This window comes from Schistocerca cancellata, chromosome 1 (genome assembly GCF_023864275.1).
Source record: "Schistocerca cancellata isolate TAMUIC-IGC-003103 chromosome 1, iqSchCanc2.1, whole genome shotgun sequence".
NCBI lineage: Eukaryota > Metazoa > Arthropoda > Insecta > Orthoptera > Acrididae > Schistocerca > Schistocerca cancellata.
The window spans coordinates 870,400,696-870,426,911 of NC_064626.1; the positions used below are offsets into that span (position 1 = coordinate 870,400,696).

General features: G+C 41.2%; 1 protein-coding gene across 2 annotated transcripts in view; it reads left to right on the forward strand.

Annotated features, from left to right (window-relative positions):
• LOC126189981 (F-box only protein 21-like) overlaps window positions 1-15,944 on the forward strand; it is a 104,507-nt gene extending 88,563 nt beyond the window's left edge. For both annotated transcript variants that reach the window (XM_049930983.1, XM_049930984.1), the window contains 2 exons: window positions 57-279; window positions 13,760-15,944. In XM_049930983.1, the coding sequence (XP_049786940.1) occupies window positions 57-279; window positions 13,760-13,953 (417 nt within the window). In that variant the 3' untranslated portion in view covers window positions 13,954-15,944. The remainder of the gene's footprint in view (window positions 1-56; window positions 280-13,759) is intronic.
• Window positions 15,945-26,216: the final 10,272 nt, after the last annotated feature.

Below are 26,216 nucleotides of genomic sequence, written 5' to 3' on the forward strand. Positions count from 1 at the left end.
TTTCTAATATAATTTATGTTCACGTGAGATTTGTTATTTGATGATTTGGTTTTCAGATTGAACCAAAATTACGTGACCCCACTGTACAATTTGCTGTTGGAATGATCATGAAGCATCGACTCTTCAACTACAGATGTGTAATCTATGGATGGGACCTGTTATGTATGGAATCAAAGGAGTGGATTACACAGATGGGTGTTGATAACCTCAGCAAAAAAGCAGATCAACCATTTTATAATGTTCTTGTAGAGGATGGATCAACAAGATATGCAGCCCAAGGTAAGACATCTTGAAACAGCAAATTTATCTGTTCATAAGAGAATTTTATAAGGTATAGTCCATATCAATTGAGGCAGGCTAGGAAAAATAATACCTTCATAGCCTCAGATGTTATTGAATTTAGCATGTGTTAAAATGAAGCACTAAGTAAGGAGCACCCCCACCCCCCCTCAAAAAAAATCTGCTCAGAGATACAGCCCTCCGAAGATCACACTGCGCATACTGTTTTGAACATGTGAGTAGTGGAAAAAAATTTAAAATGCTGTGTCTCTGGAACAGTTCTAGATGTTTTGTTGGTTTTTTTATTTGAAAGATAATTGCTTTATGATTACAAAGAAATCCTCAATTTGGACTCGCATGTCACTTTTTATAATTTATGGAAATTTTTTTCCAAAAATGCCAATCCATTAAATTTTTATATATATATATATATATATCTCAAAGACAATGCTGAAGTAGACATATAAGCTGATTTACCAAAGTCTTTATTTGCAAGTTCTGCCATATGGTAGGTACGATAGGCAATAATGTCTCTATCAACAAAACTTTCAAGTCCTGGAACAGTAGGTACTCCTGTACCTCCACGTACAATTTTCTAAGTCCAAGCTACCGCATACACTATATAAGCGAGCGAGAGCTGCGCAGAGGCTCATTCGCACTGCTGCTGCTACACAGGCAACTGCATTGAACGCTGCCACGATGCCTTACAGGAGAATTCGTCGCCGTTCTAAGCAGACAATTTTTAAAACCATTGAGAACATAGACTTCGCCACAACAGCTGGTGACAAGAAGAACCGCATACCACTGAAGAGTGTTGCTGCTACTGCACTTGTTGACGGACCTTGTGTTTTCTGTGGTTGCAGACTTAATTTTAGTATTGACATTAATGATACATTTTCACATGGTAATGGTTGGCTCACGGTAGCCATTGTACGTGGAGGTACAGGAGTACCGACTGTTCCAGGACTTGAAAGTTTTGTTGATAGAGACATTATTGCCTATCGTACTTACCATATGGCAGAACTTGCAAATAAAGACATTGGTAAATCAGCTTACATGTCTACTTCAGCATTGTCTTTGTATACTCGTAATAAGAGAAAAATATCTGTTAATGAGTCTGTATTCATTTGGGTTAAAGGTGTGTGTGTGTGTGTGTGTATATATGTTTGTGTGTCTATCGACGTGCCAGCGCTTTCGTTTGGTAAGTCACATCATCTTTGTTTTTAGATATATTTTTTCCCATGTGGAATGTTTCGTTCTAATATATATATATATATATATATATATATATATATAAACAAAGATGATGTGACTTACCAAACGAAAGTGCTGGCACGTCGATAAACACACAAACATACACATAAAACTCTAGCTTTCGCAACCAACGGTTGCCTCGTCAGGAAAGAGGGAAGGAGAGGGAAAGACGAAAGGATTTGGGTTTTAAGGGAGAGGGTAAGGAGTCATTCCAATCCCGGGAGCGGAAGGACTTACCTTAGGGGGAAAAAAGGACGGGTATACACTCGCTCGCGCGCGCGCGCCCACACACACACACACACACACACACACACACACACACACACACACACATATACAGGCACAAGCAGACATATACAGAGGCAAAGAGTTTGGGCAGAGATGTCAGTCGAGGCGGAAGTGCAGAGGCAAAGATGTTGTTAAATGACAGGTGAGGTATGAGTGGCGGCAACTTGAAATTAGCGGAGATTGAGGCCTGGTGGATAACGGGAAGAGAGGATATATTGAAGAGCAAGTTACAATCTCCGGAGTTCGGATAGGTTGGTGTTAGTGGGAAGTATCCAGATAACCCGGACGGCGTAACACTGTGCCAAGATGTGCTGGCCGTGCACCAAGTTGCAAACATGCCTTCACCCTAGCCAGATTACGCTCGCATATTTTATTTTATTTTCTCAGGCTTGTCTGACATTTGGCATTACCCCCAAAGGCCTCACACTTAAAGTTCCCATCTCTGGCTGCAACCCTTCTTTCCATCAGTCCCTATACCAGTTCCAAACTGAACAATCCATTGCCCTCACCCATCTGATCCTTTACATACACATCAACTCAGCCAATGAACACACCCGTCAACTCCTATCCTTAATAGAAGTACTCAATCTTTCCTCTCCCACATCCACACCGGCTATTCAGAGCATCCTCCTACAGGCCAACCGCAAATTAGAACAGCATGCCACCCTTCACCTCAAAAAACTATCCAATCTCCTGGTTTCCCGCCTCCGGAAAGGCAACTCACTCACCCTTCACAACCTTTCCAGCAAACCTCAACCTCCTCTCATTGCACACAAACCCAGTCTCTCCCATCTACTCAATCTCCCACTTCCAGCTCCACTCCCTCGAAAACCTCAAAATTCCAATCTACACAATCTGGTACCACAACACCCTAATTCAGTAGTTAACCTTTCCTCCAAACCTCTCTCCCAATCTGAAACCTCTGTCCTATCCAAAGGCCTCACCTTCAGCCCCACTCGCAAATTCAACCAAACAGCCCTCGTCAAAGATTTACTGTCCTACACTCGTACTCTCTTCTGGAAGTATCACTTTGCCACGAATAAAAATGATCCTAATCCTACCCCTAATGATCCAACTCCCCAAGACACTATCCAAATTGAACCCTGCCTGGAACAGCAACAAACTGTCCATTCGCATGAATGGACATAGGCAGACAGTGTTTGGTGGTAATGAGGATCACCCTGTGGCTAAACATGCCTTGGTGCACGGCCAGCACATCTTGGCACAGTGTTACTCCGTCCGGGTTATCTGGATACTTCCCACTAACACCAACCTATCCGAACTCCGGAGATGGGAACTTGCTCTTCAATATAATCTCTCTTCCCGTTATCCACCAGGCCTCAATCTCCGCTAAGTTCAAGTTGCCGCCACTCATACCTCACCTGTCTTTCAACATCTTTGCCTCTGCACTTCCGCCTCGACTGACATCTCTGCCCAAACTCTTTGCCTCTGTATATGTCTGCTTATGCCTGTATATGTGTGGATGGATATGTGTGTGTGTGCGCGAGTGTATACCCGTCCTTTTTTCACCCTAAGGTAAGTCTTTCTGCTCCCGGGATTGGAATGACTCCTTATTCTCTCCCTTAAAACCCAAATCCTTTCGTCTTTCCTCTCCTTCCCTCTTTCCTGATGAGGTAACCGTTTGTTGTGAAAGCTTGAATTTTGTGTGTGTGTGTTTGTGTGTCTATCGACCTGCCAGCGCTTTTGTTTGGTGAGTCTCATCATCTTTCTTTTTAGATATATTTTTTCCACATGGAATGTTTCCCTAAGATGATGTGCCTTACCAAACGAAAGTGCTGGCATGTCGATAGACACACAAACATACACACAAAACTCTAGCTTTCGTAACCAACGGTTGCCTCGTCAGGAAAGAGGGAAGGAGAGGAAAAGACGAAAGGATTTGGGTTTTAAGGGAGAGGGTAAGGAGTCATTCCAATCCCGGGAGCAGAAAGACTTACCTTAGGGGGAAAAAATGACGGGTATACACTCGCGTACACACACACACACACATATCCATCCACACATATACAGACACAAGCAGACATATACAGAGGCAAAGAGTTTGGGCAGAGATGTCAGTCGAGGTGGAAGTGCAGAGGCAAAGATGTTGTTGAATGACAGGTGAGGTATGAGTGGCGGCAACTTGAAATTAGCGGAGATTGAGGCCTGGTGGATAACGGGAAGAGAGGATATATTGAAGAGCAAGTTCCCATCTCCGGAGTTCGGATAGGTTGGTGTTAATAGGAAGTATCCAGATAACCCGGACGGTGTAACACTGTGCCAAGATGTGCTGGCCGTGCACCACGGCATGTTTAGCCACAGGGTGATCCTCATTACCAACAAACACTGTCTGCCTGTGTCCATTCATTTGAATGGACAGTTTGTTGCTGGTCATTCCCACATAGAATGCGTCACAGTGTAGGCAGGTCAGTTGGTACATCACGTGGGTGCTTTCACACGTGGCTCTGCCTTTGATCGTGTACACCTTCCGGGTTACAGGACTGGAGTAGGTGGCGGTGGGAGGGTGCATGGGACAGGTTTTACACCGGGGGCGGTTACAAGGGTAGGTGCCAGAGGGTTGGGAAGGTGGTTTGGGGATTTCATAGGGATGAACTAAAAGGTTACGAAGTTTAGGTGGACAGCGGAAAGACACTCTTGGTGGAGTGGGGAGGATTTCATGAAGGATGGATCTCATTTCAGGGCAGGATTTGAGGAAGTTGTATCCCTGGTAGAGAGCCACATTCAGAGTCCGATACAGTCCCGGAAAGTATCCTGTCACCAGTGGGCCACTTTTGTGGTTCTTCTGTGGGAGGTTCTGGGTTTGAGAGGATGAGGAAGTGGCTCTGGTTATTTGCTTCTGTACCAGGTCGGGAGGGTAGTTGCGGGATGCGAAAGCTGTTGTCAGGTTGTTGGTGTAATGGTTCAGGGATTCCGGACTGGAGCAGATTCGTTTGTCACGAAGACCTAGGCTGTAGGGAAGGGACCGTTTGATGTGGAATGGGTGGCAGCTGTCATAATGGAGGTTTGGTGGGTTTGATGTGGACGGACATGTGAAGCTGGCCATTGGACAGGTGGAGGTCAACGTCAAGGAAAGTGGCATGGGATTTGGAGTAGGACCAGGTGAATCTGATGGAACCAAAGGAGTTGAGGTTGGAGAGGAAATTCTGGAGTTCTTCTTCACTGTGAGTCCAGATCATGGAGATGTCATTAATAAATCTGTACCAAACTTTGGGTTGGCAGGCCTGGGTAACCAAGAAGGCTTCCTCTAAGCGACCCATGAATAGGTTGGCGTACGAAGGGGCCATCCTGTTACCCATGGCTGTTCCCTTTAATTGTTGGTATGTCTGGTCTTTAAAAGTGAAGAAGTTGTGGGTCAGGATGAAGCTGGCTAAGGTAATGAGGAAAGAGGTTTTAGGTAGGGTGGCAGATGATCTGCGTGAAAGGAAGTGCTCCATCGCAGCGAGGCCCTGGTCGTGCGGAATATTTGTGTGTAAGGAAGTGGCCTCAATGGTTACAAGGATGGTTTTTGGGGGTAACAGACTAGGTAGGGATTCCAGGCGTTCGAGAAAGTGGTTGGTGTCTTTGATGAAGGATAGGAGACTGCATGTAATGGGTTGAAGGTGTTGATCTACGTAGGCAGAGATGTGTTCTGTGGGGGCTTGGTAACCAGCTACAATGGGGTGGCTGGGATGATAGGGTTTGTGAATTTTAGGAAGAAGGTAGAAGGTAGGGGTGCAGGGTGTCGGTGGGGTCAGGAAGTTGATGGGAGTCAGGTGAAAGGTTTTGTAGGGGGCCTAAGGTTCTGAGGATTCCTTGAAGCTCTGCCTGGACATTAGGAATGGGATTACCTTGGCAAACTTTGTATGTGGTGTTGTCTGAAAGCTAACGCAGTCCCTCAGCCACATACTCCCGACGATCAAGTACCACGGTCGTGGAACCCTTGTCCGCCGGAAGAATGACGATGGACTGGTCAGCCTTCAGATCACGGATAGCCTGGGCTTCAGCAGTGGTGATGTTGGGAGTAGGATTAAGGTTTTTTAAGAAGGATTGAGAGGCAAGGCTGGAAGTCAGAAATTCCTGGAAGGTTTGGAGAGGGTGATTTTGAGGAAGAGGAGGTGGGTCCCGCTGTGACGGAGGACGGAACTGTTCCAGGCAGGGTTCAATTTGGATAGTGCCTTGGGGAGTTGGATCATTAGGAGTAGGATTAGGATCATTTTTCTTCGTGGCAAAGTGATATTTCCAGCAGAGAGTACGAGTGTAGGACAGTAAATCTTTGACAAGGGCTGTTTGGTTGAATCTGGGAGTGGGGCTGAAGGTGAGGCCTTTGGATAGGACAGAGGTTTCTGATTAGGAGAGAGGTTTGGAAAAAAGGTTAACTACTGAATTAGGGTGTTGTGGTTCCAGATTGTGTTGATTGTAATTTTGAGGTTTTGGGGTGAGTGGAGCTGGAAGTGGGAGATTGAGTAGATGGGAGAGACTGGGTCTGTGTGCAATGAGAAGAGGTTGAGTTTTGCTGGAAAGGTTGTGAAGGGTGAGTGAGTTGCCTTTCCGGAGGTGGGAAAGCAGGAGATTGGATAGTTTTTTGAGGTGGAGGGTGGCATGCTGTTCTAATTTGTGGTTGGCCTGTAGGAGGATGCTCTGAACAGCCGGTGTGGATGTGGGAGAGGAAAGACTGAGGACGTTTATTAAGGATAGGAGTTGACGGGTGTGTTCATTGGCTGAGTTGATGTGTAGGTGAAGGATTAGATGGGCGAGGGCAATGGATTGTTCAGTTTGGAACTGGTATAGGGACTGATGGAAAGAAGGGTTACAGCCAGAGATGGGAACTGTAAGTGTGAGGTCTTTGTGGGGTAATGCCAAATGTCAGACAAGCTTGAGAAAATAAAATATGGGAGTGTAATCTGGCTAGGGCGAAGGCATGTTTGCGGAGGGGAATGTAAATAAAACTTAATGAGGTCGTTGTGGGGATGGTGTGAGGGTGACATGGTATTAGAAGGTGAAAAGTGTAACATGAGGCTGAAATGAAAATGAAAATAAAAATATAAATATATGGGGAGAGATAAAGGTGAACTGGAAAGCAACTGGAGATCTGGTGTGAAAAAAGGCGAAAAAGTGTTGGTTATAGCTGGGCTTGTTGATCCTGTGGTGAACTTGGGTTGGTAGACAATGATGTGCACAAAGGTTAGGTAGTTGTGTTGCTGCCAGAACACGTTAAAGGGTGGAGCAATTCGGGAAAATTTCGAAAAAACTGCGTGCAAATGTATTAAAAGGAGTGGTTTTGTGGTGGCAGATTGTTCCTTAAATCCTGCCCTGAAATGAGATCCATCCTTCATGAAATCCTCCCCACTCCACCAAGAGTGTCTTTCCGCCGTCCACCTAACCTTCGTAACTTCTTAGTTCATCCCTATGAAATCCCCAAACCACCTTCCCTACCCTCTGGCTCCTACCCTTGTAACCGCCCCCGGTGTAAAACCTGTCCCATGCACGCCCCCACCACCACCTACTCCAGTCCTGTAACCCGGAAGGTGTACACGATCAAAGGCAGAGCCAGGTGTGAAAGCACCCACGTGATTTACCAACTGACCTGCCTACACTGTGAAGCTTTCTATGTGGGAATGACCAGCAACAAACTGTCCATTTGCATGAATGGACACAGGCAGACAGTGTTTGTTGGTAATGAGGATCACCCTGTGGCTAAACATGCCTTGGTGCACGTTAAAAATGTGTTCCTCTGCTTCAGTATCTTCCTTTGATATAGAATGATGCCTTCCTGTTCAACCAATAATAACTGGAGCACTTACAATTTTCAAAACATTGTTAACAGGAAGTGAGCACTGATGGCATTGTTGCTGTCCTTCAGCTGGAAACCTATATCCAGCAGTTGGTCAATGTTCAGCATAAAGTTCACTACAATTTTGCTTAACTCATAACTGATGTCTGTAATCTCTGTAATCCATCAGTCAGTCATACACACTTGTTACAAACATCCCTTTTTCAGATTGTGAATCTGAATATTATCCTGCTATTTCTGAGGTGTTGGCCAAATGAACAAAATTTCTTCTTTCTTGCTCTTTAAAGTGCATGCAGTATGAATCTGTCCATCACTTTGAGTCCAAAAATGTGTCTTCTGAATTTCTTCCACAGGAGTAGTTTGTTTGGACCATTCTTCTTTTTTCTGCTCACAAAATTCTTTGATTTCCTCTTTGGATGAACAAATGAGGGCTGGGGTTGTGTAAGATTCCATGACTCTCGTAAAATCCTGAGCATTCTGAATTGCAGCTGTATTTGGTCTGGAAAGTTTGTTTTGTAGCATGGTGCTTCAGCAGGCCTCCTACACTATCACGAGGCCGCTTCCCATGACCAGTAGCACTTATACCCATTTGGCGCAGGTGACTTAATTCAAACATCTGGTAATGGGTTTTAAAATGCCTAGGAGCACCATCAGAAAGAACGATTATCTTCTCTGCACCTGTTTGCAGTTCAAGAATTTTGTGTATTGCTAGCAAAGCACGTGCTGAATCATGTACTTTGTCATCACTTATAACTGCAACACTTGTGGTCTTGTTTCGAAAATATGTCACTCCTGTAAAAATTGAAACCTGGTCTCCAATGATACCTTTGTACTTCATGTAACAGAATTACAGACCAGTTCTCAGCAAAATCACAGTGAAGCAGTAAACATAGTTCTTCAGCCTGTACACACTCTTTCACTTCTGCAATGTGTTGTTACAATTTCTTCAGATGCTGGTGTGTTATTGCTTTCACTGACGATTTACCAAGTTCATCAATGAAACTGTCAAAGGCAACAGTTTTTTTTAATTAGTTTATTTTCCTCCTATGTCTCATGTGTAATTTTTGCTATGTCTTCCAGGCCTAATGTCTGTAAAGACAGTCCTTCCTTTCCAGGGCAGACACCACATTCATGAAACATAAAAGTCTTTCACTTTACATCACAGGCTACTAATTACTTCACACACCTGATCAAGGTGTCATATGTCACGTGCTCCAGGAAGTTCTTCCAAGTTACATCAAGTTCAAAATTCGTGCTGTACACACATAAACAGACACCTCTAGGTGGGCACGGAACTACCCACTTAGGTTGTAGTGCATATAGTTTTGATCTTTCAATATGTGAAGTTGTATAGGTGCTCCTGTAAACTGCAAAAGTTTCTTTAATACTGTGAGTCGTGTACCTCTTCACTTTCACAACTTCAACTATGATTGTTATAGTATTCTTCTTGTTGACACTCTGGCAAGAACAGTTCCATTTATCTTCCAGATAAAGTGACTGCAGTTTTTGAATCTGATCTGTTTCTACAGGATGACCATAATAGGGATCTGGTCTTTCAAAGACTCCTTTTACAGACCATACATTTCTTGCTATGTCTACCATGTACTTTGATATACTGATGGAACATGGTTCAAAATTATTTTCTTTGAAAAAGTCTTTGGAATAAAAGTTAAAACTTGCAGCTTTTCACTGTAGGATGCACAATATTCAAAAGCTGAATTGATATTTGTGAAAAATTCCTGGCAAGAGTGCTTTGGTTCATTTTCTTCTGAAGATAGAATTTCTACTTTGAAGAGTGTGGTCAGTTTTGCTGTAGTGTATTTATCCATAGCTTTAGTAATTTCTCTGCGCTTTCTTGATGCATAGAGCTTATGACTCAACTTCACTGACCATGGTTTCTTAACAGAACTAACACCTACCTCTGTAGTTGACTGGCTCAGGGTGTTTAATTCTTCCTCTATTGATGCAGAATCTGAACCACAGGAGGCTTCATCTTGTTCAAATACCATCATTGTTGTTGTTCTGCGAAAACATGTAGAACACAAAAAGTCATCACCGGAAACATCTTCATCTCGGAGCAAGATTTTTTTTTTTTTTTGGAGAAAACAAAAAATGTGCGTTTCTTATTACTCCTAAATTTTAACATATACTAAATTCAATAACGTCAGAGACTAAGAAGGTACCGTATTTACTCGAATCTAAGCCGCACCTGAAAAATGAGACTTGAAATAAAGGAAAAAAAGATTTCCCGAATCTAAGCCGCACCTGAAATTTGAGACTCGAAATTCAATGGGAGAGAAAAGTTTTAGGCCGCACCTCCAAATCGAAACAAAGTTGGCCCATTGTAATATGAGACACAATTTAGGTCGAATGAATGACGATACAGCTACAGTAGTTTGGTTCGAGTCGTACGCTTAGCAGTGAAGCTTTACCAGGTAGCCATTGCTATGCGCCAGGCGCTCCGTCCGTATTTATACGGGTACCCTTCCTTTTTCACGTGCTTCGTCTGGTTTGAATCGATTGCTTATTTTGCTTTGATCTGATAAGTGCCGTTTTCTCTGTTATAGGTGTTTACGTCACTCTAAGTTGAAAATGCATCACTGCACTGTGTCATGCATTGTTTGTCGCATTCTGATAGTGCGTGTTTATGGCCTGTCGCCGCTCGCGGCATGGCTTGCTTTTGTGCGCGCTAGTGCCGCTTACAACTAAAAAGAGGCGAATCGTCTCATTAGCGAAGCAATGTCAAGAGACTGCTATTTGTTGTTACTTACACTGCTGCTTTTTTTGAGAATGATCAACAAGAACCAAATAATAGGCTGCGTATGATAGAACACGTTCTGAACGAGAGTTAGGCGAAAATTTTTCTCCGTTTGAAAATCTTTGCGGCCGCTTCTTTAGTACATCAAATTCTGCACAGAAATTAGAGTCATCTTAGATTTAAAAATCTAGTCAGTTGCCGTGCTTCATTTCTGACTGTATCACTATTAGGCATAAGAATAATACGAATATCAACATGACACGATAAGTATATTCTTCCGCATTTGCTGTTGTCTCACTCTAGTTTCGTAGTTTATTAGGCAGACAGGATTTAAATGAGATAGCAACAAACACGGAAGAATACATGGCAAAATGTTTATATTCATATTATTCTTATGGTGAATGGTGAAGAGAATACTGCTTGTGATTCACATTTCATCAGGTTACTATTAGCAACCATCTCTTCTCACAGTTAGGAAAAAATTCAGAACGTAGAGTTGGCCATATTGAAAAACATCCCAGTCTTGCCAGTCGGATTTTCGTAGTACATTGAAATTCTGCTACATTCGAAGATGAACAATACGGAATTTGTATTTACTTCGTTGGATAATGTATGAAAATGCAGTGGTCTAAACTCGGGGCGGAGAAAAAAAAGTTCGTCTTCCACCTTTTTTTTTTTTTTTTAAATTTATTTACTGATGCAGAGGTTTTGGCGCCAGTATTTATCTTTGTGCTTACAGAGCATGCCTGTGTAGCGCTACATATATTCAACGGCAGAAGTTAGTTGTGGCGGCACCTACCAACATTTTTCAGAACTTCCACTTGCTTTGCACTCGATTCTAAGCCGCAGGCGGTTTTTTGGATTACAAAAACCGGAAAAAAAGTGCGGCTTAGATTCGAGTAAATACGGTAACATCCCCTTCCCCCACCTAAAGTGGTACGGATTATGCCATAAGGTGTTTCAATATATGTTAATTGTTGTTGTTGTTGTTTTTGTTGTTGGTTAAGTATTTGTAACCTTAGATTGAAATGGTTGCTTACTGAAAATGCCACCCTCTGTCAACAATGACAAAATTGAATGTTTGTGATATGGCAACCCAAATTGACATTTGGCAACCCAAATTGACATTTGTACTTCTTAACAAATATGTTGCTTTGAAAAATTTTTGTGAAAGAGAATATTTAGCCACTCTCTTCCAAAAATTTTATTTGCAGTAAGGTAGACTGTTTTACATCAAATTAGTTTATGGAGGGCTTTGAGGGAAATGCTCCTGAATTTTGTAGAATACAATCCACAGTATTTTGGAGAAATGTTGACACCTCCGGAGTGTGATCCCATGGTGAGAATGAGTTATGTCAATTTTTGAATATTGTAAATTCCATCCATTGACATATTCAGTTTACAGTAAAAATTGAAAAGGAGAGCTGCCTTCTGTTGTAGGGTGTTTTGGTTCTATGTAAAGATGATGGACCTTGGAACATACAGTTTTCACAAGTACGCTGATAAGGTCTTGTATTTACATGCAAATAACAGCAGTCTCTCCCACCAGATGACGGCTGTTTTTAAAACTTTGGTTCATAGGGCACATAGCATTACTCACAAGAACACTCTACAGTTTGAGTTTTCACACTTGGAAGAGTTTTATAAGCATATGGTCACACTCAACAGATACGTAAGGCACGATAGCTAAAACCTAAGGTGGATGAAAGGATTGAGGAAGACATAGTTCAGATGATTAAATCCGTGGCTTTCCTACCATACTTTGGAAGTGAGTTAACAAAAATAGCTCAGATTCTCACCAATTATAAAGATAATTCATTTGCCCTCCACTAAAGACAGCTGGACTTCGGGACTGTGACAAAGAGACCAAATGCTATGTTTTATGAAGTTACCTTCAAGTGTGGCCTTTCTGACATCAGGCAACTGATGTGTATAGTTCATGAGATGCAACGAACACCAGCTCTTACAATGCAACAGATTGGTAGTAAGAGAGCACTACATTGGCACTGACCACTCTAAGCTCTGAGAGTTGGGGTTGCATGTGCAACCTGACAACAAAGGATAGTACGCTATTTGCATGTGCTGGATAAACAAACATAGACACATTTTAAACAAGAGAGAAGAGTGTGTGTGTGTGTGTGTGTGTGTGTGTGTGTGTGTGTGTGTGTGTGTGTGTGGGTGGTCATCTGTTGTTGACAAAGGTCTTGTTAGTAGCAACTTTCCTTTCCGTAATATTGTTACATTTCACCTGGGATTTTCCATTGTTTGAATTAACAGAGATAGCGTTTTCACCCTGGACAAAGCCTGAAATGTGGCAATGCCTTTGATCAACCCACAAATATGTTGCTACAGTGCAACGCCTATTGATGCATTAATATTCCAGTGTGGATGGAATATCTAACCACTGATTCAGTTAATACAAAGCTCTTTGCCACCAAGCATCACCTCTGGACTTTGTGTATTCTGTGGCTACAAGATTAATGACATGGCTGTTACATTTAAAGTATGGAACTGATTGCTGTATCTTCAGTTCACCAGCTCAGTCAGAAGATAGCTAAAAGGTATATTACTGAAATATCAGTTGAAGAATGTTGTTTTGGCTGCACATTTGAAATTTGATGGATTAGTCAATACCTCCACAAAAATATGAAGACACACAAAAATTGTGTGTTAGTTTGCTGTTTGTCTTGAGTGAAGGTTACTTCTCTAGCTCTTTGTTTATTGTCAACGAACATCATTGCCACCTGTGTGAGAAGAGAAACAAATCAATGAATTTTCATATGTGAAACAAGAATTTAAAAAATAAAAATGCAGAGATAACACTAAAATCAAAATATTGGTTGGTGGTGGTAAGTGGTATTAGTACTTCATTAAATAAAATGTAATTAATTGAAATACTGTTATTAATTTTACCGTAAGCAAGCCCAAGGGTGGTGTTACAAAAGGCACCCTGACAATAAAGAATAGCACTTGATTTGTATATGCTGGATAAGCACATTTCAAATGAGGCAGAAGTGTGTGGAATGAAAAACATTTATGTACAATATTAGTTAATATTAGTTTTTCCAACTTCTGTCAGTTATTAGCGCACTTAGCTTTGACTATTGGCAATTTTTTGAACTGGTTTTACATAGAAACTATTGCTGTATGCAATGTTAACTCATCCCTCCCTTTCCTCACTTCCTTCTTTAAGCGGCCTCGAAATTAGATCGCTTAATAGTTGAATGAAGAAAATAATAAATTAATATTGAAGTACATTTTCATTGCAAATTTTCTTGTACATTCTAAACCACTCACTTTTATATTGAGCAGCTTTATACTTGAAACGTTAATTTTTAGAGAGTTACATTATTAGTCTCCAAATTTTCATGTAATGATTCCCTTTACAGAAAATCTTGAGATCTGTACGGAGCCAGCCTACATTCCCCACTCAGAAGTTGGCCGGTACTTCGATCGTTTTTGTGTGACATACTTCCAACCAAACACAGAGAAGGAAGAGGAATATCCACAAGATTCGGAGGTCCGCATGCGTCTGTTGAGGGAAGTGGGTATTCCCTGCTTGGAGCAGGCACGTGAAATGTGAGAGAACAAAATTCTGCAATAGTACAATTGTCACAAACTTGCATTCTATTTATTATGCAGAAGTCAGTTGTAAGGATTTTCAACTGAATTGGATTTTTTGGTCACGAGATTGGTGATTTTAAGAGCGTGCAACCAAATGAAGTTATATGCACTGTGCAATAAAGTCAGCTTTTCATACTTAGATTATAGTAAGTACTGCTTTGTGACTGGTCATCCAAATGTGAAAATGGATATACTATTGAAAATGTTAAAAGTTATGCCTCTTAGAAAATTTACTTCCAGATTTCAGAATTTGATTAGTGGTACACAGAAATTGGAAGATGGCTCTAGGCACGTTCCCTCATTCTTTCATCTTGTCCCTGCTTCTTCGTTAAATGTAAAAATAGCATATCCATATCAATATTTATACACAACAGGGGTTTAGTCATCTAAATGCTGAAGTACTTGTCTTAAATTTCATAAATATATTCTCCTCTTATTTAATGTTTATCTTTGTGTATTAATTATTCATGTGAGAATATCTCCAGTGCTGTTTATTTGCCAAAATCATCTATTACAATTCATTAAAAATGGTTTTCTTAATCGGTGGTATAATTATTAAACGAGCTATTCCTGGCATTGCATAATTTCATTTCATTATTCTATGAAAAGACTTCCACAATGTTTAAAAGTGAAACAGAAGTGTTTGTCCTTCAATAATGTTCTTTTCCTCTTTGCAAATTGTGTGGTATGTGAATGGAACACTGTATTGGTTGCAAAATATCTGTGAAGTTTATTGCTCAAGGGCTTACATGATGTGATACATGAAGACACCATTTGTCAAAATCAAATTTCAAAAACAAAGATTTCCTTGTAATATATTCTAATAGAAAAACATGTACAGAGAACTTCATGTAATGAAGTGAAACAGAAGTCTGGAAGAAGCCAGGAAATACTGCATTGTTATGGTTTAGTACTGCTATGGAACCTGGTAAAACAGCAATATGCGTGTTTGTGTGTTGCTAAAGATTTCCATTTTGTTTTGAAATTTAAATGGTGTTGCTTAATATAGTATTAGCTTTTTCTCATGAAATATTAAACAGTAAATAAAGCTTGTTTTGGTATAAGTTAAAAGGAATTGGGTAGAAATGAAGGACCTGATTCCACTGAATACCTCATAGTTGCTTGGATAACTGTAAATATTATTGTATAACTTTATTAGCTGACTGCTTTGTGTTTGAGAAGTTATGAATGCACAGGACAGATATTTTCATTTTGTCAGTTATATTAACTAATTACACTGAAGATGTGGCATTGAAGCCAAACTTAACTAAGAGGCCATAGTTATTTAATGTTAAATTTATGGTTGCCAGAGTTTATAAATAATGCAACAGTGATCATTTTGTGTGATTATTTTGATAATAGTCAGTGCTCAAGAACAGACTATCATGTTCACATAGCACACCTGTTTAAATTCTGCGTGTATCTATCTAGGGTAAATAACAATTTACATTCTGGAAATCTTAATAGATCAAAGAAATTTTAATACCATTAACTGATTCAGTATAGTTGTTGCTGATATTAAATTTGTTTCTTTCTTTGTGTGTTAAAAAGCTGCTTGCTCATGATTATGCACCACATGGAACATGGTGGCTCGCTTATTATCAAGACTCACTAAATGGCAGCATTTCATTTTTGTTAGTTACACTACTTTGGTTCCTTAAAAAAAGACTGAAAGATTGTGTGGAAATTCAACCATAGGGAAGAAATTTACAGAAGTTTTGTTAATGTACAAAAAAATATTATGGCTCTGTACATGTGTATGCAATTTATGAACTTCCTCTGCAATTTTCTGTTGTCTGAAATAATGTAACTGGTTAAACAAGCAGATCATTCATATCTTTGAAATAATGGAATTTTATTACAATTGTTATAAAGTTATTGATGTATGGGAGTTACTACATGTAAGTGTACAAAATAAAACCAGTAATAAATTTGTCATTACAAATGGAGTGCATGCTATTCTTTCAAAATATAACAGTACATACAAACTTAATATTGGAAGCATATATCCCATGCATATGGGGGAAATATTGCTTTTTCTCCAGTAACCATCCCTTTCCTCACCTGCCCATCCCACCTCTTGGCTCACCCTCACCCTCACCCCCACCTCCACACGAACTGTGACACTCAGCCCCAGCCCTGCCGGCTTCGCCTCCGCCCCGGCCCTGCTGATTCTCGTGCAGTTTGTCTGCTACTGATGTGCAGATTAGCCACGACAGTAGCTAAAACACCTACTTGGGCATCATCATTTGTTGCAGGTTGTGGTTGACGTTTCACATGTGGCTGAACACTTCCTGTTTCCTTAAATAACATAACCATCTGGTGAACGGTCCAGACACTTGGCTGATGTCGTCCAGGAACCAAGCAGCATACATAGCACACGCCTGTTGGGCATTTTGATCACAATAGCCATACATCAATACGATATCGATCTTTTCCGCAATTGGTAAATGGTCTATTTCAACACGGGTGATGTATCGTGAATCACATACTGTCCACACTGGCAGAATGTTACGTGATACCACGTACTTATACATTTGTGACTATTACAGCACCATTTGCCACAAAGTGAAAAAAGTGGTCCAACTAAAACATTCATATTTCTTTATGTGCTACACGAATATGTAATAAAAAAATGGAGGTTCCTATTTTTAAAAAATGCAGTTGATATCCATTTGACCTATGGCAGAGCCATCTAGTGGGCCAACCATAGCGCCATCTGGTTTCCCCCTTAAAGCTAGACGAGTTTCGTTCTTTGTAGTTTTTTCGTTTTATGCTTATTTCATGAGATATTTGGCCTGGTCACTATCAATGGGCCATCCTGTATAAGGCCACCACAGCAGCTGTGAAGACAGTCAGTTGCTCGTAACAATGATGATGGAGGCTTTCGTCGAAAGCTCAAGATTTTATCCTAAATTGACGTGGCAAGAAAACTGAGAATGTTTTGTATATCAGTGCCATTGCAAAAGACTTCATTTTCACATTTCTTGCTTACTGTTTTTCCACTTTCCGTGCAGTAAAAGTACTGCATGAGGGATGACATAATTTTTTACTTATTTACTACTAACTGTGTTCCCACTAGATTTTGCAGACAGTATGCACATATATCTCTGAATGTAAGTGCCAAGTTATGTCATTGTATGATACAGTTCAGGAGATGGGAACATCATAGACATTCAGCACAAAACCACATGCTCCATGCTACAGGTTTGGTTGCACAGCTATAAATAAATAAATACCTGGATAATGCTGGGTTTCTCTACTAGAAAATTATAATGTTAAACACTGGAAAATCCAGGATGGAATGTAACAAATTATGAAAAGGAAAGTTACAACTCACCATATAGCGGAGATGCTGAGTCACATATAGGCACAAGAAAAAGTTTGTCACAGAAAATCTTTCGGCCAACAAGGTCTTTGTCAAAAATAGGCGGTGCACACACACGCACACATCTGCAGTATCTGGCAGCTGAAGCCACTCTGAGCAGCAGCTGGCTGGGGATAAGGAGGTGGCCTTGGCGAGGAGGAGGAGGGATAGTAGGGTAGGGGTCAGGGACAGTGAAGTGCTGTTGGGATGTGTGCAGGGACAAAGGTGGATAGAAGGTAGGGGAGGGGGGGGGGGGGGAGTATCAGGAAAGGAGAGAAGTGAAATGACTGGGTGTGATGGTGGAATGTGGGCTGTGTGGTGTTGGTATGGGTGAGGACGATGACTAACGAAGGTTGAGGCCAGGGGAGTTAAGGGAACATAGGATATATTGCAGGGAGAGTTCCTCCCTGAGCAATTCAGAAAAGCTGGTGTTGGTGGGAAGCATTCATATGACAAATGCTATGTGACCGGAATGGAGTAGGTGGTAGTGGGAGGATGTATGGGACAGGTCTTGCATTTAAGTCTATTACAAGGGTTATGGATGGAGTAGGTGGTAGTGGGAGGATGTATGGGACAGGTCTTGCATTTAAATCTATTACAAGGGTATGAACCATCAGGTAAGTGGTTGGGAGCAAGGGTTGTGCAGGGATGAATGAGTATATTGTGTAGATTTGGTTTGACGGTGGAATACCACTGTGGGAGGAGTGAGGATAGTGGGCAGGATATTTCTCATTTCAGGGTATGATGAGAGGTAGTCGAAACCCTGGCAGAGAATGTGATTCTGTTGCTCCAGTCCTGGGTGGTACTGAGTTATGAGGGGAATGCTCCTCTGTGTCTGGACAGTGAGAGAGAGAGACTGGAAAGATAAGGTGTGGGAAATTTGTTTTTGTACAAGGTTGGAGGGTAATTACAGTTTGTGAAGGGACTGTTGATGTTACCTCCCTATATGTCAACATCCCTTGTGCCCATGGCCTTGCCACTATTTAACACTCACTCTCTCATACACCATACCAACAATATCCTGACTCACAACTGCTTTTCCTTTGAAGGGAAGGTATACAAATAAATCTGCAGCGCAGCCATGGACACCCACAATGCACCCTCCTATACCAACCTATCGAGAGGAAATTTTTCTAGCCTCATGAAACTCCCAACCCCTAGTCTAGTTCAAGTTCATTGATGATATCTCCATGATCTGGTATAAGAGCTAAGACATCCGAACCCCATTCCTTCACAACCTCAACACGTTCTCTCCCATCCACTTCACCCAGTCCTCTTAAGCCCAATGTGCCACATTCTTGAACGTTGATGTCCACCTCTCTCAAGGTTCCATCCATACCTCTGTCCCCATATTAAACCTACCAGCCACCAACAGTACCCGCATTTCGACAGTTTCCATCCCTTCCACACCAAAAAATCCCTATTGTACTGCCTAGCCAGCTGTAGACAAAGTATCTGCTGTGACGAGAAAGCCCTTTCCCAATATGCTGAAAGTCTCACGAAGGCCATCATGGACAGGCACTAGCCCCCCACCCCCAAGAAAAAAAAAACCTTATCCCATGCCATATCACACACACACACAATCCTCACACCATCCCGAGGTATAACTACTATCACCCTAGACTGGAACAACTGAACTATCTCCTTCGACTGTGACATCCCTGTGACACACCAAGCATCCTCCATTACTGATTGAAGCTCTCAGGAATGCTGCCATTGAGGAGTGGGGCGATATGTTCAAGAGATCTGCAATGAGTTGGTACGGATGATGCCCCGTCGCATTCAGGAGTGCCTGCGGGTTTGTGGAGGACCTATACATTACTGATCAGTGCACTGAACACTTCATTTTATGATTTTTGATGTTGTGGGACATTACAACCTTTTTGTTTTTTCAAATAATGTTCCTTTTTCATTTCACAGTCGGCTCAAAGAGAACATATAATGTAGTTTTCCTTTGCATAACCTTCTGTATTGTCAACAGAATATACAGTATATGACGTCTTATCTTGTTTTAAGATATGAGAAACAAATATATGCTTAACTTTTTTTGATGTGTTCACTATTGAAAGATAAGGAACCCAGAATCTATTGTGCTCTCATAAAAAACTATATGTTTTAAAATTATTTCTTTTAATTATCCCCCCAAACCAAGGACCTTGCCGCTGATGGGGAGTCTTGCGTGCCTCAGTGATACATATAGACATACCATAGGTGCAATAACAACGGAGGGATACGTATTGACATTCCGGACGAACATGTGGTTCCTGAAGAGTGTCAGCAGCCTTTCCAGTAGTTGCAGGGGCAACAGTATGGATGACTGACTGATCTGACCTGGTTACATCAATCAAAATGGTCTTGCTGTGATGGTATTGCGAACGGCTGAAAACACCGGAAACTACACCTGTAATTTTTCCCAAGGACATACAACTGTACTGCATGACTAAATGATGATGGCACCCTATAGGGTAAAACATTCCAGATGTAAAATAGTCCCCCCATTCGGATCTCCAGGTGGTGATTACTCAGGATGATGTCATCATCCAGAGAAACAAAAATGGCATTCTACGGATTGGAGCATGGAATGTCAGTTCCCTTAATTGGGCAGGTACATTAGAAAATTAAAAGGGAAATGGATAGGTTAATGTTAAATATAGTGGGATTTAGTGAAGTTAGGTGGTGGGAAAAACAGGACATCTCGTCATGTGAGTACAGTGTTATAAATACAAAAATCAAATACGGGTAATGTAGGAATAGGTTTAATAATAATAATAATAAATAGGAATGCAGATAAGCTGCTATGAACAGCATAGTGAATACATTATTGTTGCCACAATAGATACAAAGTCCACACCTACCACATTAATACAAGTTTATATACCAACTAGGTCTGCAGATAAGGAAGAGATTAAAGAAATGTATGATCAGATAAAAGAAATTATTCAGATAGTTAAGAGAGACAAAAATTTAATAGTCATAAGAGACTGGAATTTGATAGTAGGAAAAGGAAGAGAAGGGAAAGTAGTAGGTGATTATGGAGTGAGGGAAAGGAGTGAAAGAAGAAGCAACCTGGTAGAATTCTGCACAGAGCATAATTTGATCATAGCTAGCACTTGGTTTAAGAATCACGAAAGGATGACGTAGATGTAGAAGAGACCTGGAGATACGGAAGATTCCACAGTGGTTACGTAATGGTTGCAGAGAGATTTCGGAACCAGATTTTAAACAGGAAGACATTTCCAAGGGCAGGTGTGGACTTGACCACAATTTAAGGTTTATTAACTGTAGATTAAAACTGAAGAAACTGCAAAGAGATAAGTAATTAAGGAGACAGAACCTGGATAAACTGGAAGAACCAGAGGTTGTAGGGAGTTTAAGAGGGAGCATTAGGCAACTGATGACAGGGGAAAGGGAAACAGTAGTAAAGGAGTAGGTAGCTTTGAGAGATGAAATAGTGAAGGCAGCAGAGCATCAAGTACGTAAAAATACAAGTGGTAGTAGAAATCCTTGGGTAACGCGAGAAATACTGAATTTAACTGACAAAAGGAGAAAATATAAAAATGCAGTAAATGAAGCAGGCAAAAGGGAATACAAATGTCTAAAAAATGAGGACAACAGGAAGAGCAAAATGGCTAGAGGACAAATGTGAGGATGTAGAAGCATATATCACTATGGTTAAGACAGATGTCGCCTACAGGAATATTACAGAAACATTTAGAGAAAAGAGAACCAACTGTAAGAATATAAACAGCTCAAATGGAAAACCAGTCCTAAGCAAAGAAGGGAAACCAGAAATGTGGAAGGGATATACAAAGGTGTATATAAGGGAGATGAAGTAACATCATGGAAAAAGAAGAGGACAAAGATGATGATATGGGAGATACGATACTGCATGAAGAATTGGACAGAGCCCTGAAAGACCTAAGTCGAAACAAGGCCTTGAGAGCAGACAACATTCTGTTAGAACTACTGATAGCCTTGGGAGAGACGGCTATGACAAAACTCTTCCATCTGGTGAGCAAGGCGCAAAATACCCTCAGACTTCAAGAAGAATTAATAATTGCAATTCCAAAGAAAGCAAGTGCTGACAGGTGTGAAAATTACCTATCTATCAGTTTGGATTCTGGAGAAATGTAGGAACAGGCAAGGCAATACTGACTCTATGACTTGTGATAGAAAACAGGTTAAGGAAAGACAAACCTACATTTAAAGCATTTGTAGAATTAGTAAAAGCTTTTGACAATGTCGACTGGAATACTCTTTCAAATTCTGAAGGTAGCAGGGGTAAAATACAGGGAGCAAAAGGTTACTTACAACTTGCAAAGAAACCAGATGGTAGTTACAAGGCTCGAAGGGCAGAGAAGGGGGTCAGACAGGGGTGTAATCTATTGCCGATATTATTCAATCTGTATATTGAGCAAGCAGTAAAGGGGACAAAAGAAAAATTTGGAGTATGAATTAAAGTCCAAGGAGAAGAAACAAAACTCTGAGGTTTGCCGATGACATTGTAATTCTGTCAGACAGAGCAAAGGACTTGGGAGAGCAGCAGAACAGAATGGACAGTGTCCTGAAGGGAGGATATAAGATGATCATCAAGAAAAGCAAAGTGAGGATAATGTAATGTAATTGAATTAAGTCAGATGATGACAAGGAAATTGCATTAGTAAATGAGACGTGTAATGTAGCAGACGAGTTTTGCTATTTGGGGAGCAAAATAAATGATGATGGTCAAAGTAGAGATGATATAAAATGTAGACTGACTATGACAAGAAAAGCATTCCTGAAGAAGAGAAATTTGTTAAGATTGAGTATAGATTTAAATGTCAGGAAATCTTTCTGAAAGTATTTGTGTGGAATGTTACTATGTATGGAAGTGAAACAGCGCCAATAAATAGTTTAGAATAGAATAGAAGCTCTTGAAATGAGGTGCTACAGGAGAATGTTGAAGATTAGATGAGTAGATTATGTAATTAATGGGGACTTTCTGAATAGAATTGGAGAAAAGTGAAATCTGTGGCACAACCCGACTAGAAGAAGGGATCAATTGGTAGGACATGTTCTGAGGCATCAAGAGATCTCTGGTTTAGTAAACTACAACAACAACAACAACAACAACAACTACTACTACTACTACTACTACTATGCCGTTTAAGAACTTTATTACAATTTTACTGCAGTGCTATTAAGAGGCCTATAATTTATTGACAGAGCAGTATTAGGAGAAAAAAAAGTACAGGCACATTAAAATAAGTATATTGTAGTGGGATTAATGTCTGAATATTTATCATACCTGCAACTGTAAAAGCATATTCCTTCTTCTATTAAAATTAAACTATGATTATTAGCGTGTTGTCAATCATGATGAAACAACAATAAGTGCAAAATTAGAAGCACATAATTATACTTACACAACAATGGTTATATTCACAAATTCAGTCATACAGGACCTGTTAAAGACCTTCTCTCCTTCTGCCGGTCCCTTCAGTGGAAACACTTTTTCACCACCAACCGTACTAATCAGATTCAACCAAAGACCAATGCTGAACCCTGCCTAACTCAGTTCCCCCCTCCGTCCAACCATGATTCACCCCCAATGCCCCCAGATCACCCCCTGTTAACTTTCCAAAATTTCTTAACCTTGAACCTTGCCTCACCATCATTCCCCAAATCCTGCAGCATGCAAAATAACCTTACATCCATGGAAAGAACCACAGTCCACCATCTAAAAACTGATTCCAACCTGCAGACAAAGGCCACACCACTGTTGTTTAGAACTGCAAGGATTACGTGGCAGAAGGACTCCACCAGCTGTCAGATACATCAACCTACAAACCTTGCCACAGTGACCCCATTCCAGAAATCCAGCAGGATCTCAAGTCACTCCTCAAATCCTTAGGCCCATCCCAGAACCTTTCCCTAGAGTCCATCTCTGTGCTCACGCCTACCACTCCCTGCACTCCTACCTTCTACATGCTTCCTAAGGTCCATAAACCCAACCACCCAGGGTGTTTCATTGTGGCTGCTTACTGTGTCCCTTCAGCTTATACCTGGAACCTATGCTGCTATATAAAAAACACCAACCATTTCCTCCACCAACTCTCCACAGTTCCTGTCCCTTTACCACACGATGCCTGGCTTGTCACTATTGGTGCCACTTCCCTTTACACTAACATCCCTAATGCCTATGGCCTTACTGCTATTGAACACTACCTTTCCCAATGCCTGACAGATTCCAGACTAACAGCCTTCTTCCTAGTTGTCATGATCAACTATATCCTCACCCACAATTACTTCTCCTTTGAAGGCATTACCCACAAACAAATGTGGGATACAGCTCAGGGCACCCACATGGCACCATCCTATGGCAACCTATTCATAAGCCGTCTAGAGGAATCCTTCCTAAACATCCAGAATCCTAAACCCCTCACCTGATTCAGGTTCATTGATGACATCTTTGCAGTCTGGATTGTAGGTGAGGACACCCTATCCACATTTCTCCAGAACCTCAATGGTTTTTCCTCCATTTGCTTCACTTCCCGCACCATATCTTTCCAATCTCTCACCACCTCCCAAAGTTTCACCGTCTAGACACAGAGGAGCATTACCCTTGTAACTTGGTACCACCAAGGGCTCGAGCAGCTGAATTGCATTCCCCACCAGGGTTTAGACTGCCTCTCGTCATGCCCTGAAATGAGAAATGTCGCGCCCACAATCCTTACCACCCCTCCCACAGTGGTATTCCACCGTCAAACCGAACCTACACCATATACTGATACATCCCTACACAACCCCTGCTCCCACCCCCTTACCTCATGGTTCATACCCCTGTAATAAACCTAAATGCAAGACATGTCCCATGCATCCTCCCACTACCACCCACTCCAGTCCGGTCACAATCACCCCCCCCCCCCCTCCCATGAAACAAGTCATGTGATCTACAAGCTAACAAGGTTACCCTCCATACTGTAAATCACAGATTTTGATGTGCTTCAAATATGTTGTAGAGGCACTTACCCAGAGTACCTGGCTATCCGGTTTTTTTGTGACGGGTCTTAGTTTTTGAGAAAATCGATTTTGAAGTTCATTGCGCACTTTGTATACCATAAAATAACTTATATTGGAGCAAGTCAGTGTAGCGCAGAGGTAAAAGTTCATAGCTACTGTGCTGGAGGTACTGTGTTCGAATCCTGCTTATGTACTTTTTTTTTTTTTTCCCTCAAAATCGACTGAATTTTTCAATTTTATTTCAAAGAATATCAACAGTGTAAGGTGTGTGAAATTATAAAGATATATTCAGTTATTAATTTTTTCAAATATTCATTCCATTTGTGGTTCACAGTTTGAGTTCCAAATGTACGTACTTCTTGCATTGCCTGAAATCGATCTCCACCCATTATCGTCGCCTCTCCCACGAATACAGTTAGCCGTAATGGGAACCCCAGCTCCTTGGCCAATGAGGAAGCGAGTTGCATTCCTTTACATTTGCATCTAACTACAACATCAGTTGCTCACAAAGCGTTTCTAGTGTCGCGTGTTAGAAAAAATCCTGTGAAATGGAAGAACTAAGTGTTCCTGCAGTAGTGCAGCTAGAAGAAGATCCACAAGTAGAGGAGTTGAATGAAGAATCAAAAGGCAAAATCACAAATGCCATTAAATACGCTGAAAATCTACTGCGCAATTTGTATCTCATGACGAATACACCGCCTAGCATGATCTCTACCAATTCCGATGCAATTGTTGATGAGATATGTATCACAATACAGGATCTCTTGGCCAAAAGACAGGTCATTATTGATGATGAATTGATAGATTCCAGCAAAGAAGATGAATTGGGAGAATATGATGTGAACCACAAACGGAATGGATATTTGAAAAAATTAATGACTGAATATATCTTTATAATTTAGCATGCCTTACACTGTTTGTTGATATTCTTTGAAATAAAATTGAATAATTCGGTAGATTTTGAAAAAGAAAAAAAAAGAGTACACTAGTAGGAATTGAACACTGTACCTCCATCGCGGTAGCCATGAACCTTTCCCGCTGCTCTATGCTGACTTGCTCGTAATATATGTAATGTTACGGGTATACACAGCACACAATGAACTTCAAAATTGATTATCTCAAAAACCAACGCCCGTCGCTATAAAACCAGATAGCCGGGCACTCAGCGTAAGTGCCTCTACAACACATTTGAAGTGCATCATAATCCGTTATTTACAGTATGGAGGGTCCCCTTGTAAGCTGCAATCACTGTGCTGGATTCTATGTAAGCATGACAACCAACAAGCTGTCTGCATTAAAGGCCACTGACAAACTGTGACCAAGAAACAAGTGGACCACTCTCGTGCTGAGCATGCTATTCAACATGACATCCTTCATTTCACTGACTGCTTCATAGCCTTTGCCATATGGGTCCTTCCAACCTACACCAGCTTTTCTGAATTGCTCAGGTAGGAACTTTCCCTGCAATATATCCTACATTCCCTTAAGCCTCCTGGTCTCAGCCTACGTTATTCATTGTCCTCATCCATCCAGCCCCTTGACTGTTCCTGTTCCAGCACCACACAGCCCTCATTCCATCATTGCACCCAGTCCCACCCCCCCCCCCCCCACCTCCTCCCCTCCCCTCTTCATGTATTTATCAGATATAGTTCAACTGATAAGTCGATGATATCACTCCAGGGGCACCATCCATTAGTTTTCTTTGACACTTCATGAAGTTGCGAAGCCCAGCTACTACTACTAGATAGTCAGCAGATTCCCAAGCCAGCATGAAGGCAAACACTAGCTTCACTGCTTTGCACTTTTTGGGTTTCAGATGTCAGTCATGCATGAACTGGTCCTATTGCTACCAG